The sequence below is a fragment of the Triturus cristatus genome, chromosome 4_1 (genome assembly GCF_964204655.1).
Source record: "Triturus cristatus chromosome 4_1, aTriCri1.1, whole genome shotgun sequence".
Lineage (NCBI taxonomy): Eukaryota > Metazoa > Chordata > Amphibia > Caudata > Salamandridae > Triturus > Triturus cristatus.
Genome location: NC_140585.1, coordinates 404951225 through 404971592, shown reverse-complemented (window position 1 = coordinate 404971592; position 20368 = coordinate 404951225). Strand labels below are relative to the sequence as shown.

Here is a 20368-nt window from a genome sequence, read left to right as displayed (position 1 = left end):
TGCATCTTGAACAGAAACTCTGGACCTTCGACATTCTACTACAGAAGAAGACTGAAGAATCTCCCTTGTGGCCAAGGAGTGACCTCCCTGGGCAACCAGGCACCATCCAGCGACCGCTGCTTGCTTTGCGACTGATCCTACGAGGGACGACTGCAGAGACTAACCAGCGCTGTGACTTCCAGACACCTCTGAACCAGATCCACATCCACAGCAAAGCTGAGACCCGTGGAGGCGACGAGGGACGTGGGACCGGCGACTTGGGAAAAGTGGCTAGTAACTGACTAGCGCAACTTCTGAGGCTTCCTCGAGGCTGTGCTTGGGGAATTGAGAAGCCCCAATCCCGAGCACCATCTGCAAAGAAGATCAGCTCCCCACACTTCACGTGTTCTGCGTGGGGCCCTTCTGCACCTGAGTTGCTTGACGTGTTGTCCGGTTGCTGACCCGTTGGCTAGTGACCTCTGTGACGACGAACCTTCAATTTTGCCTTGCTGGTCCGGCTCCTCCAGACTGGCACCCGCTCCCCTGTGAAAGGGAAGCACCCCAGACCTTCCTGGTCTGCGACAGAAGCAAGTCCTCCATCCTGCGTGGGTTACGCTTGCCAAGGCTTGTTGGGTCCTAACTCGACATCAATGCTGCCGACAGCAAGAGCCTTCGTGGGACAGCTCGCCTCCTGGTTCTGGTCGTCCTCGACGCCTCCTGGTACCCGTGGCTGCTGCGACAAGCTTCACCTCTTCACCTGCATCTTCACGACATCGCCTGGTTCCTTCCTGGTTCCTTCCCGGCTCCTGGCTGGTGACCTAGACTCTGTCCCCTCTGCTTGCAGGTATCCTCCTTCCTGATTCCATCCTTGGAATCCACCGGAGACTTTTCACTGACTGCCTGTCAGCAACTTTCTTCAGGCATCCATAGGAGTCGACGACGAAACCCGACGCAAGTTCACACCTTTGCACCCGCAGCCCGTGGGCTAGGTAACTTGAGTACTCCAGTGCTCACAAGGGTATTGACTATCCAAGGGTCTAGTTTCCAAGTCTCTAACTCCTAGCTCCTTCCGAAGTGTCCTAAAACTCTTAATTACTAAATACTACTATTTCTATAGACTTTAACGCATTACGCGTGAGTGTTTCCACTTTGCACTTGAATCCTGTGGGCCTCCCACTGCCTAGCAACTGATAGGATAGTGTAGCCCCAGCGATTCCCTAGGCCTAGGCCTAACCTGTGTTCGTGACAGTGGTTCTTATACCACTTACTTAGTATATGGTTTGCGTGGCCCCTAGGGCCTAACTGTATTACTTACCTGTGTGACTTATGTATCTTTAAATAAGACTGTGTTGTACTTTCCTTGAATCTCATAAAGAGTGCTGAGGGTATTTTGACTAGAATAAATACATTCTATTTTTATAATATATCTGTTGTTGTGTCCTTTCATTTGGTATTCAAGGGGTTGCAAATGGTATAACAGCTGGCTTCACATGCCATACAGAGTTTAGCCTAAGACTGCTCTTGTCCATGCTACCACTAGGATAGCTGGTCTATAAGGTTGACTTTACAACCAATCAGCATAAGGGTTGTTTGGGCTGATACAAGGTGTACACTAGAACTAGTGACATCATATATCAGGCCGACTTCTCACACTAGATGCTGCCTTATTCCCTGCAAGTGGAAATCATTGGATGCTGTAGTGCACCCCAGCATAACATTAACATTGAACTAGCACTGTGATGCTGAGGAATGAGGTCACCGGAATAATGAAAGGACGCTGAGCACACTCAGGCATCAGTCCCAAACAGTAACCTGCCTGGGTCGTGCCTTTCCTTTTGCCCTGATTACCTGGGACTACACCATGGCGATGAGGAAATCCAGCTGTCTATGCTGCATCAACAGGGAGAGGGAACCAGGAGCACAGAAAGCACGCCACGTGAATGCAGATATTGCAGAGGAGGACCACTATCAGCCAATTATTTGATACCCAGCTCAAGGCAGAATATGTTTGACGTGCGACAGCCAGAAACACTCCGCAAAATAATGCAGAGGAGGTCAAAAAAGTTGATTTGGAAAAAGAGGTGCTGTTCCTATAGTTGCAAGAGCTACACACTCAAGCCTTGACCCCTTGCCAAGGCTAACTTAATCCATGGAAGTCAATATGATCCCTTTTGGGCCCAGCCAAGGAGAGGAGCACCATGAGACCATCTTCCTCATATCGGCTCTAGTCTAACAATCCAAGGGGAGGGGACCCTCGATCAAGTGCAACATCACCATCCTTGGATTTCACATTGTCACTCTTATAGATACAGGACTGTCTGTCAATATCATGGAAGGAACTCAGTACAACAGATCAGTCTTCCAGCCAACAACCACCTGCATTTCTGCATGCAGCAGTTGTGAACCCCTTCTGGTGGCTGGTGTTTCTACCAAGACAAAGTATTACGAGACCAATAACCTGAAGACAAAATTCTTTGTCATCAACAAGGGCACAGGCTCGTTCATGAGCTACTCCACGGCTAAAACGTTGGGCTTCATTTCTTTTGCATACTGCATTAACACGGAAGGAGAATGACACCATCATCACAGAGATCGGTAACCATTTCAAAGGACTTGGGAGCACTTACTTTACTGTAGAAAAAGAGGCACTGGCGTGTTGGTGGGGAGTGAAGCATTTCAGGATATTTGTGTAGGGAAGAAACTTCAAAATCCACACAGTTCATAGACCTGTGATAGAGTTGTTCTCCACAGCCGGTGCTAGCAGGGCCACACCACACATGGCTTTGTCGCCTTTAGGAGTTTCAATTCACTTTGGAATATGTTCCAGGGGTGAAAAATGTCAATGCAGACTGCATGCCCCAGTTACTGCTGCAAGATGTGGAGATTGAAGTGGAAGATTATTGGGTTGCGGCGGAGGTCTCGGACGTGTGCAAGGCTATTGGGAAGACCGAATGGAAGGATGTAGTATTGCAAGATTCCTTGTTGGTTAAATTAGTGAATATGTTGCCCCATGCACAGCGGAGGAAAATGGTGGATGATCTGGAGGTGTTCAAGAATATATGGAGTGAGATGTCGGTGGTTAATGGAGTTGTGAGGAGGGCAGATAGATTGGTGGTGACTGAGAGTTTGAAAAAGAGGTTGTTGGAGATACTGCACAGAGGACATGGCGGCATGTCCGCCTTGAAGAGAAGGGCAGGTGCAGATTTCTGGTGGCCTGTCATGGATAGGCAAATTAAAGGATGTGTGAGAGAGTGAGTTCCTTGCACACGTAGTGACAAATCCCATCATGTGCAGGAATCACCTATTAGTCCAGTGCCATTGCCCAATCGGGCGTGGGACAAAGTGACCATTGGTATCTGTGGTCCATTTGAGTGTTTGGGACCAAGTGAAAGGTTCGATGTTGTGATGGTGGACTATTTTTCAAATTGGCCGGAAGTGGCATTCATGATGGAGCAGAAGACCAATAGTTTAATTGCTTTTTGTGAGGATGTATTTTGGAGAGAACTGTGTCCGGCCGAGACTATGGCATTTGGTGGCTTTCTGGAAAGGTTGGGAATAAAAAAAACTGTAGGACTCCACTTTATTATCCAAGGGGTAATAGTTTAGTAGAATGCATCACCCAGGTGTTGGGTGACTACCCAGTTGGCTTAGTCCAGTAATTTGTGTTGAAGAACACAGGTTAAGAACATGTTATGGAGCTATAGAGCCACTCCACAGCAGCATCACCGTTTAGTCTAATGAGAGGAAGAGTAGCTTGTATAGTGATTACACCTGCCTGGATGTCAAGTTCTTGGAAATCCAAATTGGATTATGCTAAGATGAGAAAGAGAGTGGATAAGTATCAGGCCAGTATCAGGCCAGTTATTGTGGAAGATTCAATGACAAAGTGAAGAAAAGTAGCAGAAGATTTGAGAAGGACATGCGGGTCAGAGTGGGTTCAGGTGCCATTGTGAGGAAAGGTGGTTCCAAATTCTCTGAGATCCATGAAGTGATGGAAGTGAAGGCAAACCACAGTGAGATGGTCAGATGGAAAACGGTGTAATATCAGAAGAGTGTCTGAATGTGGTACAGCTGAGTTACACAAATGGTTGGGGTCAAGAACCATTGTGAATGTTGATTGAGGCGTTACAAATGAATGAGCTCAGGGCTCTAGGGAACTGAGTACTCGAGTGAGTGGCAAGACTAAGTGGATGAAGGACTATGGAGCCGATTACGATGGCGGGCGGATAGTCCCCGCCGGGCCGGCGGTGCTCACTGCGAGCCCGGCGGGGGCGATCCGCCCACAATCCTGATAGCAAAGACCCCCCGCCATATTATGATGGCTGGGGCGTCCGCGGCGGACGGAAAGACCGTCCGCCGCCTTTCCGTGTTTAATATGGTGCCGGTGTCGGGAAAACACCGCCATCCATATTACGATGCAGGCTGAGATCAGCCTTTCCATGGCTGCATTGCCGCCATGGAAAGGCTGGCGGTTCCTGCTGTTGGGGGCTTGTTGTGGGCCCCCAGGGTGTAGGGAGGTGGGGAGGGCACATGGGGGGTACCTAGGGTACATCCCTGCATTTGGATGTACAATGTGGCAGGCACCACACATTACATCATTTTTGCTGCATAACCAACAAGAAATGTCTTGGATTCTGAAGAAATTTAGATTTTGGATGAAGATATGTATTTTCCTCAAACCTCAGCACGAAAACCCCTTATGATATGAGAGATCTTCGCTGTCCATACTGAAGCAAAACAAGTACATGTCATCAGCACAGAAACGCTATAGATCCGAAATGGACAATCGTGGTTTCTCTGTTTGATCTTAAAATAGCATCAATATTTTGTACTATCGCATTACTATTATTCTCCATGCAAACTTAATTAGAAACAAAGAAGTCATACTAGACGTAGGGTCAAGGTATCAACTCATAGAACACATTGCATTCATTAGAGACATCAAGGTATATTAGCAACGTATGTGCTTGGAATATTCCCAAAAAAGGAGCTTAGATGAGCCTTAGAGCTATCATCATTTGTTCGCCTCATACACACCACCATTTTTATAATGACAACTTTAATGTTTACCTCAATATCCGTCCTATAACCACACAAAGGCACTTTGCCATATTGATGACTCACAAAACGGATGGCATTCCCTCGTTGGTACAACTTTTGTATTAATTATGCTTGTCCTCAATGGAATGTACATTAATTTTATCACACTGGAATGTGCCAAAAAGCTTCTGTCTTAGTCAATAAAATAATAAAACTCTGAATGATTGTCATTTATTTAAACATACAAGTAAACATAACTCTTTTTATTTTACCAGAGTAGTGGAAATGTGGTGGTGTAATTTTAGGTGGGATGGCCAGACTTTTGATCAGCCATTACCAATTGAAAATAGGCCTTAAAGGTTGAAGTTCAATTAAGTACTTAACTGGAAGTACCAATAATTATTTTCATGATAAGTATGCATTAACACATTTCTACATAAGTAGTTAGGGGCAGATTTATGTTGCACTTGCGCCACTTTTGCGCCGCCGTTGCGTCACTTTTGTGACGCAGCAGCGGCGCAAATCCTGCGCCATGGTGCGGGGTATTTACAACGTGACGCATCTGGGAGATGCGTCACGTTGTAAAGCCCTGCGCCACATGTAGGCGTTCCAGGGCAGGTGGGGGTGTTCCGGCGCAGGAACGCCTCCTAAAAGTGGCTGAGTGAAATCTACAAGATTTCACTCAGTCACTTTTAGGCCCATGCTGCGTCAAAACCCTGCGCCTGCTTGAAGCAGGCGTAAGGATTGACTCAGCATTGTACAGATAGGGCCCCCCAGAACATTGCTGGAGCTGCGTCGCGCTTGCGGCGCAACTCCAGCAATGCGCCACTTTTACGGCACAGATGCGTCACGCATCTGTGCTGTTTTTGCCCCATGGTGCGCCGCATTATAAATGCGGCGCATCCATGGTGGCGCAGCTGTGGCGCATAATAATTGGCGCATCCCTGCTGATATGCAGGGATGCGCCAGTTAACATAAATCTGCCCCTAGTGTTTATGACATTATAATTCTCCTGGCAAACGTTTACTAAGGTGAGAAGCAGAATTTTCCACAACACAAGGTTTTTCATTAGTTTTTCCCCTGCACAAAAAGTAGATTTTGCCAGTTTTGTTTCCATCAAAACTTACCTTTCGTGGGATTTTTCACCCGCTGTTTCTTTAGGCTTTGCAAACTTTGTGAAATTGCAGACGTTTTTAAAAAAACACTCCTTAAAGCGTAGACAAAAACAATTTTGCACACCCTAAGAAATAAACATATTTTCATTGAAGCATGGTGGGGTATGTGGCTTAGGTATGGTTTCATTAGGTGAAGTCAATCATGTTTACAATACACCTATAAAAAAAACGCAGTGATTTCACAAATGTCCTTTTACCTTCAGTTTCAGGAATTGTCATACTTACTTCCCCATATGATGATGGCGTGGCACCGATATACTCTTGTAGCTTTTTAATTTGAGCAGAGGGACCAGTGATGAGGGACGTTCCCGAATCAACAATAGCTTGGCAGCCATCTGGGCAAAATACAGTACGTCCTTGGATCTTCACACTGCAGGGATACAAACATTTAACCTCTTGTAGGTATATGTTTATGTCGACGCATCTGTGTTTGTATATCTGAGTTTTTATCACCGGTTGAGGGATTAAACTGCAGCAATAATTATTGCGGGTGAAATTCTTCAATTCAGAGTTACAAGTCTCTCTGGTTCTGCAGGGGCTGTCAGGAGCATGAGGCATGGTCCTACCTGAGAGGGAGCAGCCAATGCTTACCCACAATCCCCGGACCTCCACCCACCAGCCCACCTGCCGCCCTCCACTGACACTTTTCACCTATTCAGAACAGATGGAAAATATCTGCAATTTTTGGCCGGAAATAGGAAAAACTGCCTGGTAAAGCAACTGGCATCAGTTATTCCTACAGTTGTTCCCCATCCCAGCGACGAAAACCCTCATTTGGTGCATGGTTACATGCTAGAATCCTAGATTACAGTCCCCCTGTCCCTGCAACACAATTCAGCCAACTCGTAATCAGGGTCTTAGTCATTTACAAACCATCTATACTGGTGAAAAACATCAAATAAACTGAAAATAAGCCCAAACTGGACATTCAGAGGTTACAATGGAAAACAATCTATACACAAGCTTCTTAATTTTAGTACGAACATCTCACATGAACATTTATGCACACCCACAACGGTCTGCAAAGCTGCAGACTTACATACTATGAATACCCAAATCTCAGGACAATCATTCTTAATGGGAGCTATTACACACAGGATTGTTTTTTTATGTGTACTCACTGTCTAACAACTGTGCGCGTGAAGAGAGTTTTCCTCAAAAGCAATGCTACAATACTACAAAAGTACAGACAAATAGTAGTACATTTCCAAACAAAGATTTGTACTGGTTGATTCAAAGTTTTGCTAATAGTGGGTTTTGTATCATCAATGGACCAAACTTGTCATCATTAGTGGATGAAGTTTATTGTAGGGTGCTAGGAACATTTGTGTTGTATCGTATAATCGGTACTGAGACTTCTGGACATGCAATAACCCCAAGGTCTTCTGGTTGTTGAAGATCAGTTAGAATACACAGTCAAAGGTATCTCTTTATTTAGTGTCTTGTTTTCATACTTCTGACAACTGCCCGAAAGCAAAGTACACACCAAGACTTGCTCCATATCCCAAATGTCAAGGCTGCCTGAAAGCAGGTTGGTGCAGACATAGACCTAGCCCTGTATTAGCATACATGTGTAGTTGATGGTTTATTTCACCATTACTCTGGAAGAAGCCTTGGAGTGTTGATTAACCTGAACCGAGGAATTGTTTGCTTGCTGTGCAGAAGTGTGTGTGGGTATTTTGGCTGTGTAGCGTACAGGCGCATAACACAGGCACCCGCAGCCCCCGTGGTGCGGGTGGGCCCCAAGCTCCACGGGGCCCTCTTGGCACTGCACTCTGGCCAGAGAGCTCCTGATTGAGCCTGGAGGGGCCCCCTCTTCGTACTGTGCAGGGAGGCCCCCTCAATTTTCGTTACGCCAGTGGTAGCATAGCGTGTTATGTATATGTGTTGTGTGTATATCTCCCATTAGTGGTTTTGGAAATCTGAAACGTGACTTTTCCACACAGTTCTGTAGCACCCCGTTGACCGGAGTCGGGGTAATCGGGTATGTTAATGTCTGGTTTGAGTTCTCTGATTAATGCTTAAGGGAGGTCCATTAATATGAATGCACTCCTTTTTCGGTTATCCTTTGTGAGTCATATGGAATAGCTAATCCTATCATTTACTAGTGGTGAATCGTTGTATGTAGCCCAGGGGGGTTGTGTTTATGTGGCTAAACTACCTAGGTCTGTTGCTTTGTTGTGTAGCTGCAGGGAGCTATTCAACATGCTGTTGGGAAGGATCCTAAAGCTTGCTAAATGGCTGTAGTGCTGTGATGTGCGTAATGGACTTTCTGTTATCCTTTCTGACTACTATGTATTCTCAAACATCCTTCTGAAACACTCCCTTCCATTTTAGGTTGAGCCTAGCGTTGTAGCGCATGCGCTGCTCGCTTTGTGAGGCATGCAGTATACAGTATAGCGTGGAAGCTTCGTGGAAGCTCCACCCACTCTCCGCCCCTCGTTTTCATTGGCTTAGGTCCTAAATGCTGCCTTCCGATTTGTTTTAGGCTTGTTAGTCCCTCCTCATGATGGCCATGTCATTATTAGTATCCTTCCATGGCTACTGTCCCCTTTTTTTGGGGGGGCATATTTATATAGCGCGAACTCGACCCGAAGGTATTGGAGCGCTTTACATAGCACCGTATTTACATTACACATTCAGGCACGGGGAGATTAAGTGATTTGCCCAGAATCACAGGATGTGGACGCGTCCTCGAAGCTCGAACCCTGGTTTCCTACACCAGAGGCGGCAGCCGACTCCTAACACTATTTTCTTCCCTGTCTCCAATCCCCGCCCCCTCACTCAGTCCTTGACTCCTCACCCCCCACCCCTCTACTCACGTTCGTCCCACCTCGCCCTCCGCACTCCCGTTTCCAATGCAATAGGTCTAGCGTAAATGCGAGTCCTATTGTACTGCAAACGCTTGTTTATTTAAGCTCCCGGCCCCATAGCTTGCATGCCTGTTCCGAGAGGGATTCGGTGCCAGAGGGGACTTTAGGGCATATTAGCAAGGGCAGTATCGCTGCTTTAGCTGCACTTTTTGCTGCTAAAGCGGCGATATTTTTATCGCCCTATCAGCAAGCTGTTGCTAACAGCTGTTAGCGACAGCTTTATGGCAAAAGCGACCGTTTTGGGTGCCGCTTTGCATGTCAGCGATATTTATCGCTAATGACATGCAAAGGAGGCGTTCCCAGCTTGAAAGCGACTGAAAGCAGTAGCAAACACACCTTCCGCCTATTACCAAGGCCTGCGAAGAGATAAAAAAACACACGCTGACCGTGTTTATCACTTAGATTTTACACCTGGTAGAAACCTGACTTACCCATTATAATCAATGGGAGGTGGATTCTACGGTTAAATCCTCACCTGCCTATTAGCAAGATTTCCATTAGCGATGGGATTTTTATCGCTGGATATCTCACGTTATTGTTGGGATTCGCCGCTATCGCTGGATTTAATATCGCCTTTGAGATAAACGTTGATGATAACGCGTTATCTCTATGATAAAATCTAGCGATAGCCAGCGATGAAAAAAACAGCGCTAAGCGCGCTTTGCGATAATTATTGCAAGTCCTTGCTAATATGTCCCTTTGTTCATAACATGAGCCGCAGCTCCTGTCCTCCAGACAAAGAGCCAAATTCTCTTCCTGTAGCTGCCCTGGCATGAGCTCTCTGGGCTCCGTGCACGAAACAAACCGGTTTATCCAGAGGCATCCGCAGCACCTTAGCCGCTGGCTCCCTTTGGGGAGGGAATAGATGGAGAGACACCAATTTCTCTTCCTGCAGCTGCCATGGCATGAGCCCTCCAGGAGTCCTTGCATGAAATACAAACCAATCCGAGGGCTCTGCCACCCTCCACTCCCAGACACACAGAAGGGGCTCTCGAGCCCTGGAGCAGAGGCCACGGATCACTGTGGAGCCCCCTGCACTAGAGCCGGGTCCGAGGATCACAGAGGAGACCCTGAGGAGCCCTCAGCGCTGGAGCAAGGGCCGAGGATCACCGAGGAGCCCCCAGACCTGGAGCCGCAGTGCACGGTGCTAGGACGCACAACTGAGGCGATTGGATGTCCGCGGATGGGTTCGCGGACCACCGATATCTCCTTATGAGCGGGCATTCAGGGGGAAAATGCACATAAGTGGCATTTAAGGAATACTTTCATTATGAAATGAAAACGACTTCCGTACCTGACACAAATACACCATTTACACATGCCTCAGACAGAGCGTTTTTTATTTCTTCGGACAGGAGTTAAAGATGTTCGTTGCTTATGCACCATAACAGGGCCGACCTGTCTGTCTGACTCCGTTGGGACCTGTTATGTCACTAAAAAGGAATGGGTGTGTTCGGGGATGCAAGAAGGGGGGCACATCCCATAAGGATAGTGCAGCATGGATAACTGATGAACCCTCAGCTTGTGGTACTCTCTCTCACTATCAGTTCCTCTGTACGTAGCCAGGTGTTTTTTTTTACATTTACATCGTGTTGGGGAAAGTCACCTTTGTGGGCCATCTGAGGGTGGATGGGAAATATTTAAGGACATTCTAGTCACGTGGCTGACCGTTGACACCGCAGTTTATTAAAGCTTCATAACAGTGTTCAACAACACACGCTGCCAGTCACAGATTGTGTTGCCTGGGTGAAAATTTTGTTCCGTTCGTGGAAATTGCGATAATTTGACATTTTTGCGTTCCGCGGAGAGCGTGAAAATGTCAAAATTTCCGCATTCCGCAGCTTGGCGATAATTTGTTTCTTGCTCGCGCTGTAAAATAATACATTCTCGCGCGCGCGCGATCGCCTTACCTGAATCCCTGCGTTCGCCGACAAGTTTTCTTGATCCGGTCGCGTTCTCCATGAGATGTTGTATTGTTTTTAGCCATTTGCGCTGTCTCGCGACAGTTCGCGCCCGCAGTGACGTCATGCGTCGCGCGATCACGTCTTTCTTCTCGCGATGATGCACCGCGAGACAACTGAAAACAAGATGGCCGTGCCCACGAGCAACCACATGGGTAAGTTGGCGAGCCGCAACCATGCAGAAAATCTCGCTAACATGCGGGAAAAAAACTTCCGCATCTTCGCGATATTTCCGCGTGATTGCGATAATTTTTAACATTTTCGCGATAATTTGCGAAAGTGGATTTCGCAAATTCCGCCCACCCCTACTTCAAACGTGAGTAGCACAGTTCCGGGATTTATGGAACTGGTGCTCATGCACAGCGCTCCAATATCTTAGGGTTTAGTTTGTGCTTTATAAAACTGCAGGAAAAAAGATGCATAAGATCGCAGTTACGTCCTCATAAGTTGTCTTTTTATTTTAATTATTATTTACTTCAATAGATGTTCCGCACTTCGTCCATGCACAAGTCTACTGCACCTCTCTGAGGGGCATATTTTCAAGAAATGGCGTCAAAATTACCGCCGCTTTAGCGGCAGAAAACTGCTGCTAAAGCGGCGATAATTTTAACTCAGTGCTTGATAATATGCCCGTTGGTCTGGTGGAAAGGTGGGATACCACCAGGTCAAGATAGGGACAGACTGCAGACCGAATATGAAGTGTGTCTGCTGTGTGAATTTAAGCCACAATTTACACACTCTTTAGAATAATGGCAAGTTCTTAAATAAGTCTATGCACACATTTAATCAAAAGGTGCACGCAGTGTGTCCTTTTGCCCCTTTGGGGTAGACGTGCATTTTAAGACTGTTTTAGCCTCTTGCTTGTTTATGATTTATTTTCTGCACGCATTTCGGTGTTGTTCAGCTTCGGCTTACAGCCGTTGCCCTATCGCCACCTACCACCTATCCAGTTCACTTAATCTCCCCGCTCCGCTCATTAACACTTACTGCTGCCAGTCGAGTGAAATGTGTGCCTTGATTAAAAGGCAGAGCCCCGACATGAACCTTCCTTAAAATGTGATGAACATTGGCAAGCCCGCCATTAACATCTCTCAGCTCATTTCTAAAAGTGTTGAAATGTTCTGGTGAAGAAAATAACCGCTTGCAAGCAAGCGCACGACTGTCGATTTTTTCATTACCAAGCATTGTGGTTACCTGCTTCTATGCTTACTTGGTCCTCCTTTGTGTGCATCGTGCTGGAGCTTGTGCAACACTTTTACTGCTTTTCTGTTGCTTAAACGATCCAAAGCACGCAGAAGTAGGAGGGATAATGTGGTGCATGGCTAAATGCTTATAAGGTCCCAAAGGCGAGACCGATTGCATTGCAAATGCTTGTTTAGCCATGTCATCCAACTAACCGGTAGACGAGACCATTACTTACAAAAACTTGCAATTTCCCATTTCAAACTCCTCCCTTTCATTCTATTCATACTCTAACGCCACTATAAACACACAGTATAGCACAGTAAGTTCTATAGAAATGCAATGTACAATTACAAATACAATCTACTGTAAGAAGTACACTTTCTGTCTGTTTCAGTAATGCACTTACACCATGTGAAGGGGGGCTTGGGGGGGGAAGGCGACCGCAGGGAGTCCCCACCCCCGGGCAGTTTGGGAGGGGGCGTGTGGAGGGAGGGGTTTGCGGGCCCCGCGCGGTTTTTGAACTTGGGCTGGCTAGTAGGGAAAAGATAGCCCAAAGCCAGCCCAATTAGAGCCCAAATGTATCGAAATGTTGCCCAGGTATAAATACCTTGGGAGCCCGCCCCCGGCCACCATTTTAGGTTTGGTGACCTGGTGGCCGGGAGCGAGGATAGTGTCGTGTTTTTTGTCCCCTGTCAACAGTGTGAAGCCTAGTGGTGTCTGGTTTGCGATGGCGTCCCAGGATTATAGAGTGTTAGAGGCTCTTCGGCTTCTGTCAGAGGCCGGTCGAATGGATTTGGTCATCGGAGAGGGGGCGGGGCCGTCGCGGCCCCCGCGGCAGGCCTCGGCTGGAGTGGCGGCTGCGGTGGCAGCGTGTACGTCTCCGAAGCGGTCGCGATTGGCGGTGAGTGAGCGGGGACGCCCGCGCGTGCGGAGAGCGGCCCCCGCTCGGTATGGCCAGGCCGGTCGGGTAAATGTTTTGGGGGCGGCGGGCGTGGGTGATGCGGCGGGGATCGGGGTCGTTGTCGGTGGTGCGGCAGAGCGTTCCTTGTCTCCCCCAGTGGGGAGTGTTCAGCGCGGAGGCGGGCGCGGCAATAAGAGGCGCTCGGCGTCGGTGCCTGAAGTGGAATTAAGTAGCGTGAGGGCGGGGAGCGCCGTGGCGAGCGTGGGCGGGTCGGCGGTGGTGGCGCAGGCGGCGGGGCGCGAGCAGGGGCCTGAGTTGTGGGGCGGGCCAGCGGGTTTTGATGGTGGGGATTCTTCTCTTGTTGCGGGGAGTGCGGGAGGGTTGGAGGCGGGTTTGGTGCGGTCCGGGATGCAGGGGGCGGACAGGAGGGGTGGTGTGAAGTATGCGGAGGCGGGATTCGCCGCGGAGAGACCCAAGGGGTGTGGTGAGGCAGCGCCTAACAGCCCGTTGTTGTTTTCGCCGGGGTCTTCGTTGGCAGGTGTGGGGGGGAGCTCCTTGGGTGAAGGGGAATGGGCGCAGGTGGAGGGGTGGTGTCCGGCGCAGGATGTGAGGATGCAGGAGGTGTCAGAGTGGGGGAGTTCTGCTCGGATGAGTGACCAGGGAGGGGAGGTTTGGCGTTCAGCGGGCGCAGAGTTGGTGGGGGGGCGGGCAAAGGGGGAGTGGAAGGGGATGGGTGGTTTGGGGGGGATAGTGAAGCGTCTGGGAGAGGGTTTGAGGGCGAAGGCTTGGACATTTTTCCCTCCTGGGCCGAAGGTGTCCGGGGTTGTAGTGCGGAAGGTGCGGTGGGTGGGTCGGGCGTGCGGGGGCAGGGCGGGGTGGGGGGTGCCAAGGAGAGGTGGGTTTACGGGGCGAGCGGTCGTGCCAGGAGGAGGTCGGGTAGGTCGCTATCTTTGGGGGAGGAGTATGGCGAGGTCTCGGCGTCTGTTTTGGGGCAGGCTAGGTTGGAGTGGAGCGGGGACGAGGAGGAGATGGTGCCGTCGCAGCGCGGGGGGGTAGGGCGAGCGGGTGTGTATGGAGGGGCTATATTAGGCGCGGGTTTGTCGAGCGGTATCGGGTCGCGGGAGGTGGTTAGTTTCGTGGCTCCCGGCACATCAGTCCAAACTTTTTCTTTTCAGGTTAGGTCAGGTAGCAGAGCAGCAGACTCGGTAGGGCGAGGTACGGCCCAATATCGCCGAGGAGAAGGGAGGATGAGGCCTTGCGCGGCACATTCCGTACCGGCGGGGGATCCCGTCGCGGCCAGCTCACGAAGGTCCGGCGCGGCCTCGCTGGCCCCAACGTCACGCCGGTCAAGGTGGACGGAATTTTCGGAAAGGATGGACAGTTGTGTTGGGCGGAGTAGAGGGGAGGACCGGCGTGTACAGTCGGCTCCCCCGCAGGATGGTTTTAAGGCCGCGGAGGCCGGCAGTGCTCATTCAGGGTCTGGTAAGGCCCGAGTAGTGGATTTTGCTCCTGAGGAGTTGTTGGGGGATGAGCCCATACTCCTGGATTATGATGAGGACAGCCCCGAGGAAGGGGAGATTCGGGGCTCCGAGGGGGGGGGAATTTCTCATGTTTCTCATAGTCTGTTGCAGGTTCCGGGTGAGGCACCCATCATACAATCTTTGGTGGTGAAACCTACAGGAGAGCACGGCCCGTCAGCGAGGGCGCATCCTCCAAGGGATTCTTCGGCGAGGGGTATGAGGCGGTCGGAGTCGGTCCGCACACCCTCTTTAGAGCCAGGTGAGAGCGCAAAAACACGGGCCAAACCTATTATGGTGTCTGTGGGGTCTGGGGAGGATGGGGGTGGGGGTCTGTCGGAGGGGAGATTATATAGAGGCAAGTATGTGAAGGACACGGGAGTTGGCACGGGGACGGAGGGAGCTTTGTCGGGGGCCAAGGTGGAGAGTGGGTCTCTAGCGGAGGCAGGCGATGGTAAGGAAAAGCCGCAGAGCAAGGAACTAAAGATCAAGAAGCTCCCTTATATGGGGGTGACTAAGCCCCTGGGTGCGCATTTAATGCTGGCGACGAAAGAGCGTATTTGGAAGGGGGAATATGTTGAAATTCTGAAACTGTTACACAGGGAGGTGAGGTCTAAGGAGGGTTCTAAGGAAGAGGAGTACGAGTTGGCCAAGCGCCCTAAAGTGCCGCTGACAATCGAGAATTGGACGGCGGCGTTCTTAATTTATGCTAGCGTTTACTGCGAAAAGTTTCCCGAGCGCTGCGTAGCCATATTTAAGTATATGGACGTTATTAGGAAGGCTCAAATCACTGGTACGGGTTATGCTTGGGCTCAGTATGACGAGGAATTTCGAGCCCGTATGGCTTGGGATGCTGAAGCTAAATGGGGTGAGTTGGATAATGACCTGTGGCAACATACCATGGGGGCCGCGCCAGGGGGTAAGACGATTTTTACGGCTAGTGGTCTGCCGTTAGTTTACCGGCCCTTTCAGGGGAAGCCCACCCGGGGTGGGGTGGGAGGCTCAGCAACATCACAATCTGGGGTCGGGGCCTGTTGGGACTTCAACAAGGGCCTGTGCACGCGAGAGTATTGTAAATACAAACATGAGTGTTCTAAGTGCGGCAAGCGGCATTCCCTTGTCAACTGCTGGGGAGTTAGGCCGTCAGGAGGGCAGCAAGCAGGTGCAGGGTTGTCTGGCAGCGCGCAGCAGTCACAGGGTGGGCGAGGGGGTAGGGGCGCACAAGGTCCTGGGCCGAAGGGCTCCTACACCAATTAAATTGGCTCGGCTTCAGGCTGCCTTGGATGGCTACGGGGACTTGGTGGCAAAGCGAACTCTTTTGGATGGTTTCAGGTGGGGTTTTCATTTGGGGTACCACGGGCCCCGGCAGAGAAGGTGGGCGGATAATTTGAAATCCGCAGCAGAGCACAAGCTGGTGGTGAGAGAAAAATTGCGTAAGGAAGTGCATGAGGGGAGGATGGCAGGCCCGTTTGGTGAATGGCCAGTTCCTAATTTGATCATTTCCCCTATTGGTGTGGTGCCCAAGAAGGAGGAGGGGCAGTTTCGGCTGATTCAGCATTTGTCATGGCCTGAAGGGTCGTCAGTCAATGATTTTATCGATGAAGACGCTGCTTCGGTGTCATACTCCTCAGTTGACGTAGCTATGTCACTGGTTGTGGCCGCGGGCGCGGCTGCAGGGATGGCAAAATGCGATATTAAGTCGGCTTTCCGGCTGCTCCCGGTTCATCCGGATGACTGGCCTTTGTTGGGCATACAATTTGAGGGTGAATGGTATGTGGATAAGGCGCTACCCATGGGTTGCTCGGTGTCATGTGCTCTTTTCGAGCTCTTCAGCACTTTTTTGCAGTGGTTTTTCACGCACCGCACTGGTCACAGCTGGGTCACACATTATCTGGATGATTTCTTTTTTGTGGGCTCTCCGGGTTCTTCGGAGTGCCGGCGTGCACTGGAGTCGTTTCAGGAGCTTATGGAGGAGTTGGGGGTGCCTTTAGCTCCGGAGAAAACAATGGGGCCGGATACTGTCATTTCATTCCTGGGCATTGAACTTGACTCAGTTGCCATGCAGGCTCGGCTGCCCGCGGATAAGAAATCTAAAATGTTGGTTTTGCTGGAAGAGATGTTGGCTCGACCGAAGGTGACGGTGAAGGAAATACAGGTGTTGCTAGGCCATCTGAACTTTGCTTGTAGGGTGGTTCGGGCGGGGCGGACTTTCTGTCGGCGCCTGGGCCGGGCCTTAGCAGGCCGGCACTTGCCTCATCATCATGTGCGTCTGTCGGCTGGGGTGAAGGAGGATTTGCGGATGTGGTCCTTTTTCCTGCACTCATTTAACGGGGTGCCTTTGGCCAGGGACGAGGATGTACAGTGGGATGTGCAGCTGTTTTCAGATGCGGCGGGCAGCGAAGGTTTTGGCATCTACTGGCAGGGGCATTGGTGTGCAGAGCAGTGGCCTCAGGAGTGGAAGAATGGTGGGCGGAGCATTGCCTTTTTGGAACTCTTCCCACTTTTGGTGGCATTGACCATTTGGGGCAAAGAGCTGGAACACAAGAGGGTGCTTTTCCGTGTGGACAACATGGCGGTGGTGCAAATAGTCAATAGACAATCGGCAAGGGATGAGCAGATTCTGAAATTACTGAGGGTGTTTGTGCTGGGCTGTTTGCGCTATGACATTTCATTCAGGGCTTTGCACGTACCGGGCGTGGACAATGACATTGCGGATGCTTTGTCTCGTTCACAGTGGGAGAGATTCCATGGGCTGGCCAAAGAGGCGGACAGGACACCGACCCCGATGCCGGAGCACCTTTGGTCGGTCGGCAACGCAGGGTGTTTCAACTGGTGGTAGGTTCCTTGTCGGTTTCCACGCGTACGGCGTACACCTTGGCATGGAAGGAATTTTTGGCGTCAGGTGCTAGTAGGAGGGTAGAGCCGGGGCGCAGTTCGGAGGATGTGGTTCATTTTATCCTTGACCTCATTGAGAAGGGTCTGTCACGGGTCACTATAGCAGGGAAGTTGGCTGGGGTTGCTTTCATGGGGAAGCTTTTTTGGGGTTATGCCCCGTCTGCTGGGGAAATAGGTCGCAGGATGCTTGAAGGGTGGGCGAGAGAACGGGGCGGTACTGGGGTGTCCCGTTTGCCGATTTCCTGGCAGACGCTGGCTCGTTTGCTGGCTGTGTTGCCTGCAGTTTGCACTGACGGTTTTGAAGTTGCATTGTTTTCTACCCTTATGGTTTTCATGTTTTTCGGGGCTTTCAGGGTTTCGGAGCTCCTGGGGACCAAGTTGAAGCGGGGTATTTGTTGGCAGGATGTTTTCATGTCGGACACTGGCGTACATGTTTGGTTGGCCAGCTCCAAAACAGATCAGAAGGGGGTTGGGAAAGGGGTTTGGTTGGAGGCAGGATCCCCTAGTTGCACATGTCCGCTGCGCTGGGCCAGGCAGTGGAGGTCGCTCTCGGGGGGGGAGGGGGGCCAGCTAGTTTTTCAACACGTAGACGGGGCGCGCGTCTCTGACTATCAGCTGCGCATGGTCCTGCGTAAGGGGTTGCAGCAGTTGGGGTTGGATGGCGCGCAGTTTGGGACACATTCTTTCAGGATTGGGGCAGCGACCGAGGCGCATAACCGGGGTTGGTCGCAGGGCGATATAATGCGCTTGGGGCGTTGGTCATCTTCCTGCTTTCACAAATATGTACGGGAGGATCCTCTTTCGGCGCCTGCGTCTACTGCTTTGGTGTGAGTCTCATATTTGTTTTTCATTTCAGGTTCGGTGGCCGGGCCACACACGAGGGAATTGACGGTGTGGATTGTGGGGCATTCCTTCGTCAAGTGGGCGCACGTGCAGGCGTGCAAAAGTTATTTTGGGGAAAGTTTGGGTTTCAACGGCAGCCTTTTTCGATTGGTATGGAAGGGTAAGGGGGGGATGCTTTGGAGGGAGCTGATCCCCTGTCTGAATAAGGCCATGGTGAGGGGTCAATGCCCGGATATTCTCTTAATTCACTTGGGGGAGAATGATCTTTGTAGTGTCAAAGGGGTGGTATTGTTGCGAGCCATGAAAAGAGACTTGGCGTTGGTGAAAGAGCAGTGGTCGGGTTGTCATGTTCTCTGGACAGAATTGGTCCCGCGGAGGGTGTGGAGAGGGGCGTTGAAGCCCAGGGCGGTTGATAGGTCTCGGAGGAAAGTGAATTTGGAGATCTCCCGGTTTTGCCGAGATTTGGGCTTTGGGAGAGTCACTCATAAAGATATCCGCTTTGAGGCGGTAGAGTTTTTTCGGGGAGATGGGGTCCATTTGTCGAGGTTGGGCATGGATCTTTATTTGTTGGAGCTCAGGGAGGTCTTGTCTCGGTGCTTGAGGGGGCAGAATCAGGCTCGTTGTGTTTAAAGCCTTTTTTGTTGGGGGGCAGAAAGAGGGGAGGGTAGTTGCACCGCCCCCCTCTTTCTGGGTGGCGGGGGTTATGGTGATTTCTGGTCAGTTTTACCGGAAGTTGGTGGAGTGATTGGGGTTGAGTTGGGGTTATCGACAGGAAAAGGTTAGTTTGGTAAATTTAGTTCGGTTACACAGTTTGGGGGCCGATAGCTGAAAAGGGGCAGGCAGGGGAGTTTTGGTTAACAGAAGGTTTGGATTTAGAGATTGTTGGGGGGTTATACAGGAGTGTAATGTTTTATAATGTTTTATAATGCTTTTATATTGTTGTAATGTTGTAATGTACGGGCGGGGGCGGGCTCGAAGGTATTTAGGGGAGGGGGCGGGGGGCGGGGCTAGGCATGTTATATTTAGTGAGGCCTAGTTTTGGAAGGCGTTTCGGCCAAGGATTTTAATTTGTAATGTGCACCTGTTTCCAATAAAGCGGCCTTTTACACACAACGATCTTGTCAGTGGCCTGCTTCCCCCCCTCCACCCCTCCCTCCCAAGGGGGGCTTGGGGGGGGAAGGCGACCGCAGGGAGTCCCCACCCCCGGGCAGTTTGGGAGGGGGCGTGTGGAGGGAGGGGTTTGCGGGCCCCGCGCGGTTTTTGAACTTGGGCTGGCTAGTAGGGAAAAGATAGCCCAAAGCCAGCCCAATTAGAGCCCAAATGTATCGAAATGTTGCCCAGGTATAAATACCTTGGGAGCCCGCCCCCGGCCACCATTTTAGGTTTGGTGACCTGGTGGCCGGGAGCGAGGATAGTGTCGTGTTTTTTGTCCCCTCCCTCCCTCCCTCAAAAAACACGTTTTTGGGTGTTTTTCCCCCCTTTTTTCGTTTAGGGTTTTGGGTTTTCAGTATACGTTTTCCAGTTTTTTCCCCTTTTTTGCGAAATTTTTCAGGCGTTTTGTGGGAACAGATGTGCAAGGGGTTCTGCTATGTTTGTACTTTGTCGCTTGGAGCAGGTGCTGTGCGGGGGTTATGGTGATTTCTGGTCAGTTTTACCGGAAGTTGGTGGAGTGATTGGGGTTGAGTTGGGGTTATCGACAGGAAAAGGTTAGTTTGGTAAATTTAGTTCGGTTACACAGTTTGGGGGCCGATAGCTGAAAAGGGGCAGGCAGGGGAGTTTTGGTTAACAGAAGGTTTGGATTTAGAGATTGTTGGGGGGTTATACAGGAGTGTAATGTTTTATAATGTTTTATAATGCTTTTATATTGTTGTAATGTTGTAATGTACGGGCGGGGGCGGGCTCGAAGGTATTTAGGGGAGGGGGCGGGGGGCGGGGCTAGGCATGTTATATTTAGTGAGGCCTAGTTTTGGAAGGCGTTTCGGCCAAGGATTTTAATTTG

General features: G+C 50.3%; 1 protein-coding gene across 1 annotated transcript in view; it reads right to left on the bottom strand.

Annotated features, from left to right (window-relative positions):
- LOC146855020 (cathepsin E-like) overlaps positions 1-20368 on the bottom strand; it is a 251150-nt gene that overhangs the window by 12571 nt on the left and 218211 nt on the right. The window contains exon 7 of the mRNA XM_085652500.1: positions 6420-6564. Within this exon, the coding sequence (XP_085508626.1) occupies positions 6420-6564 (145 nt within the window). The remainder of the gene's footprint in view (positions 1-6419; positions 6565-20368) is intronic.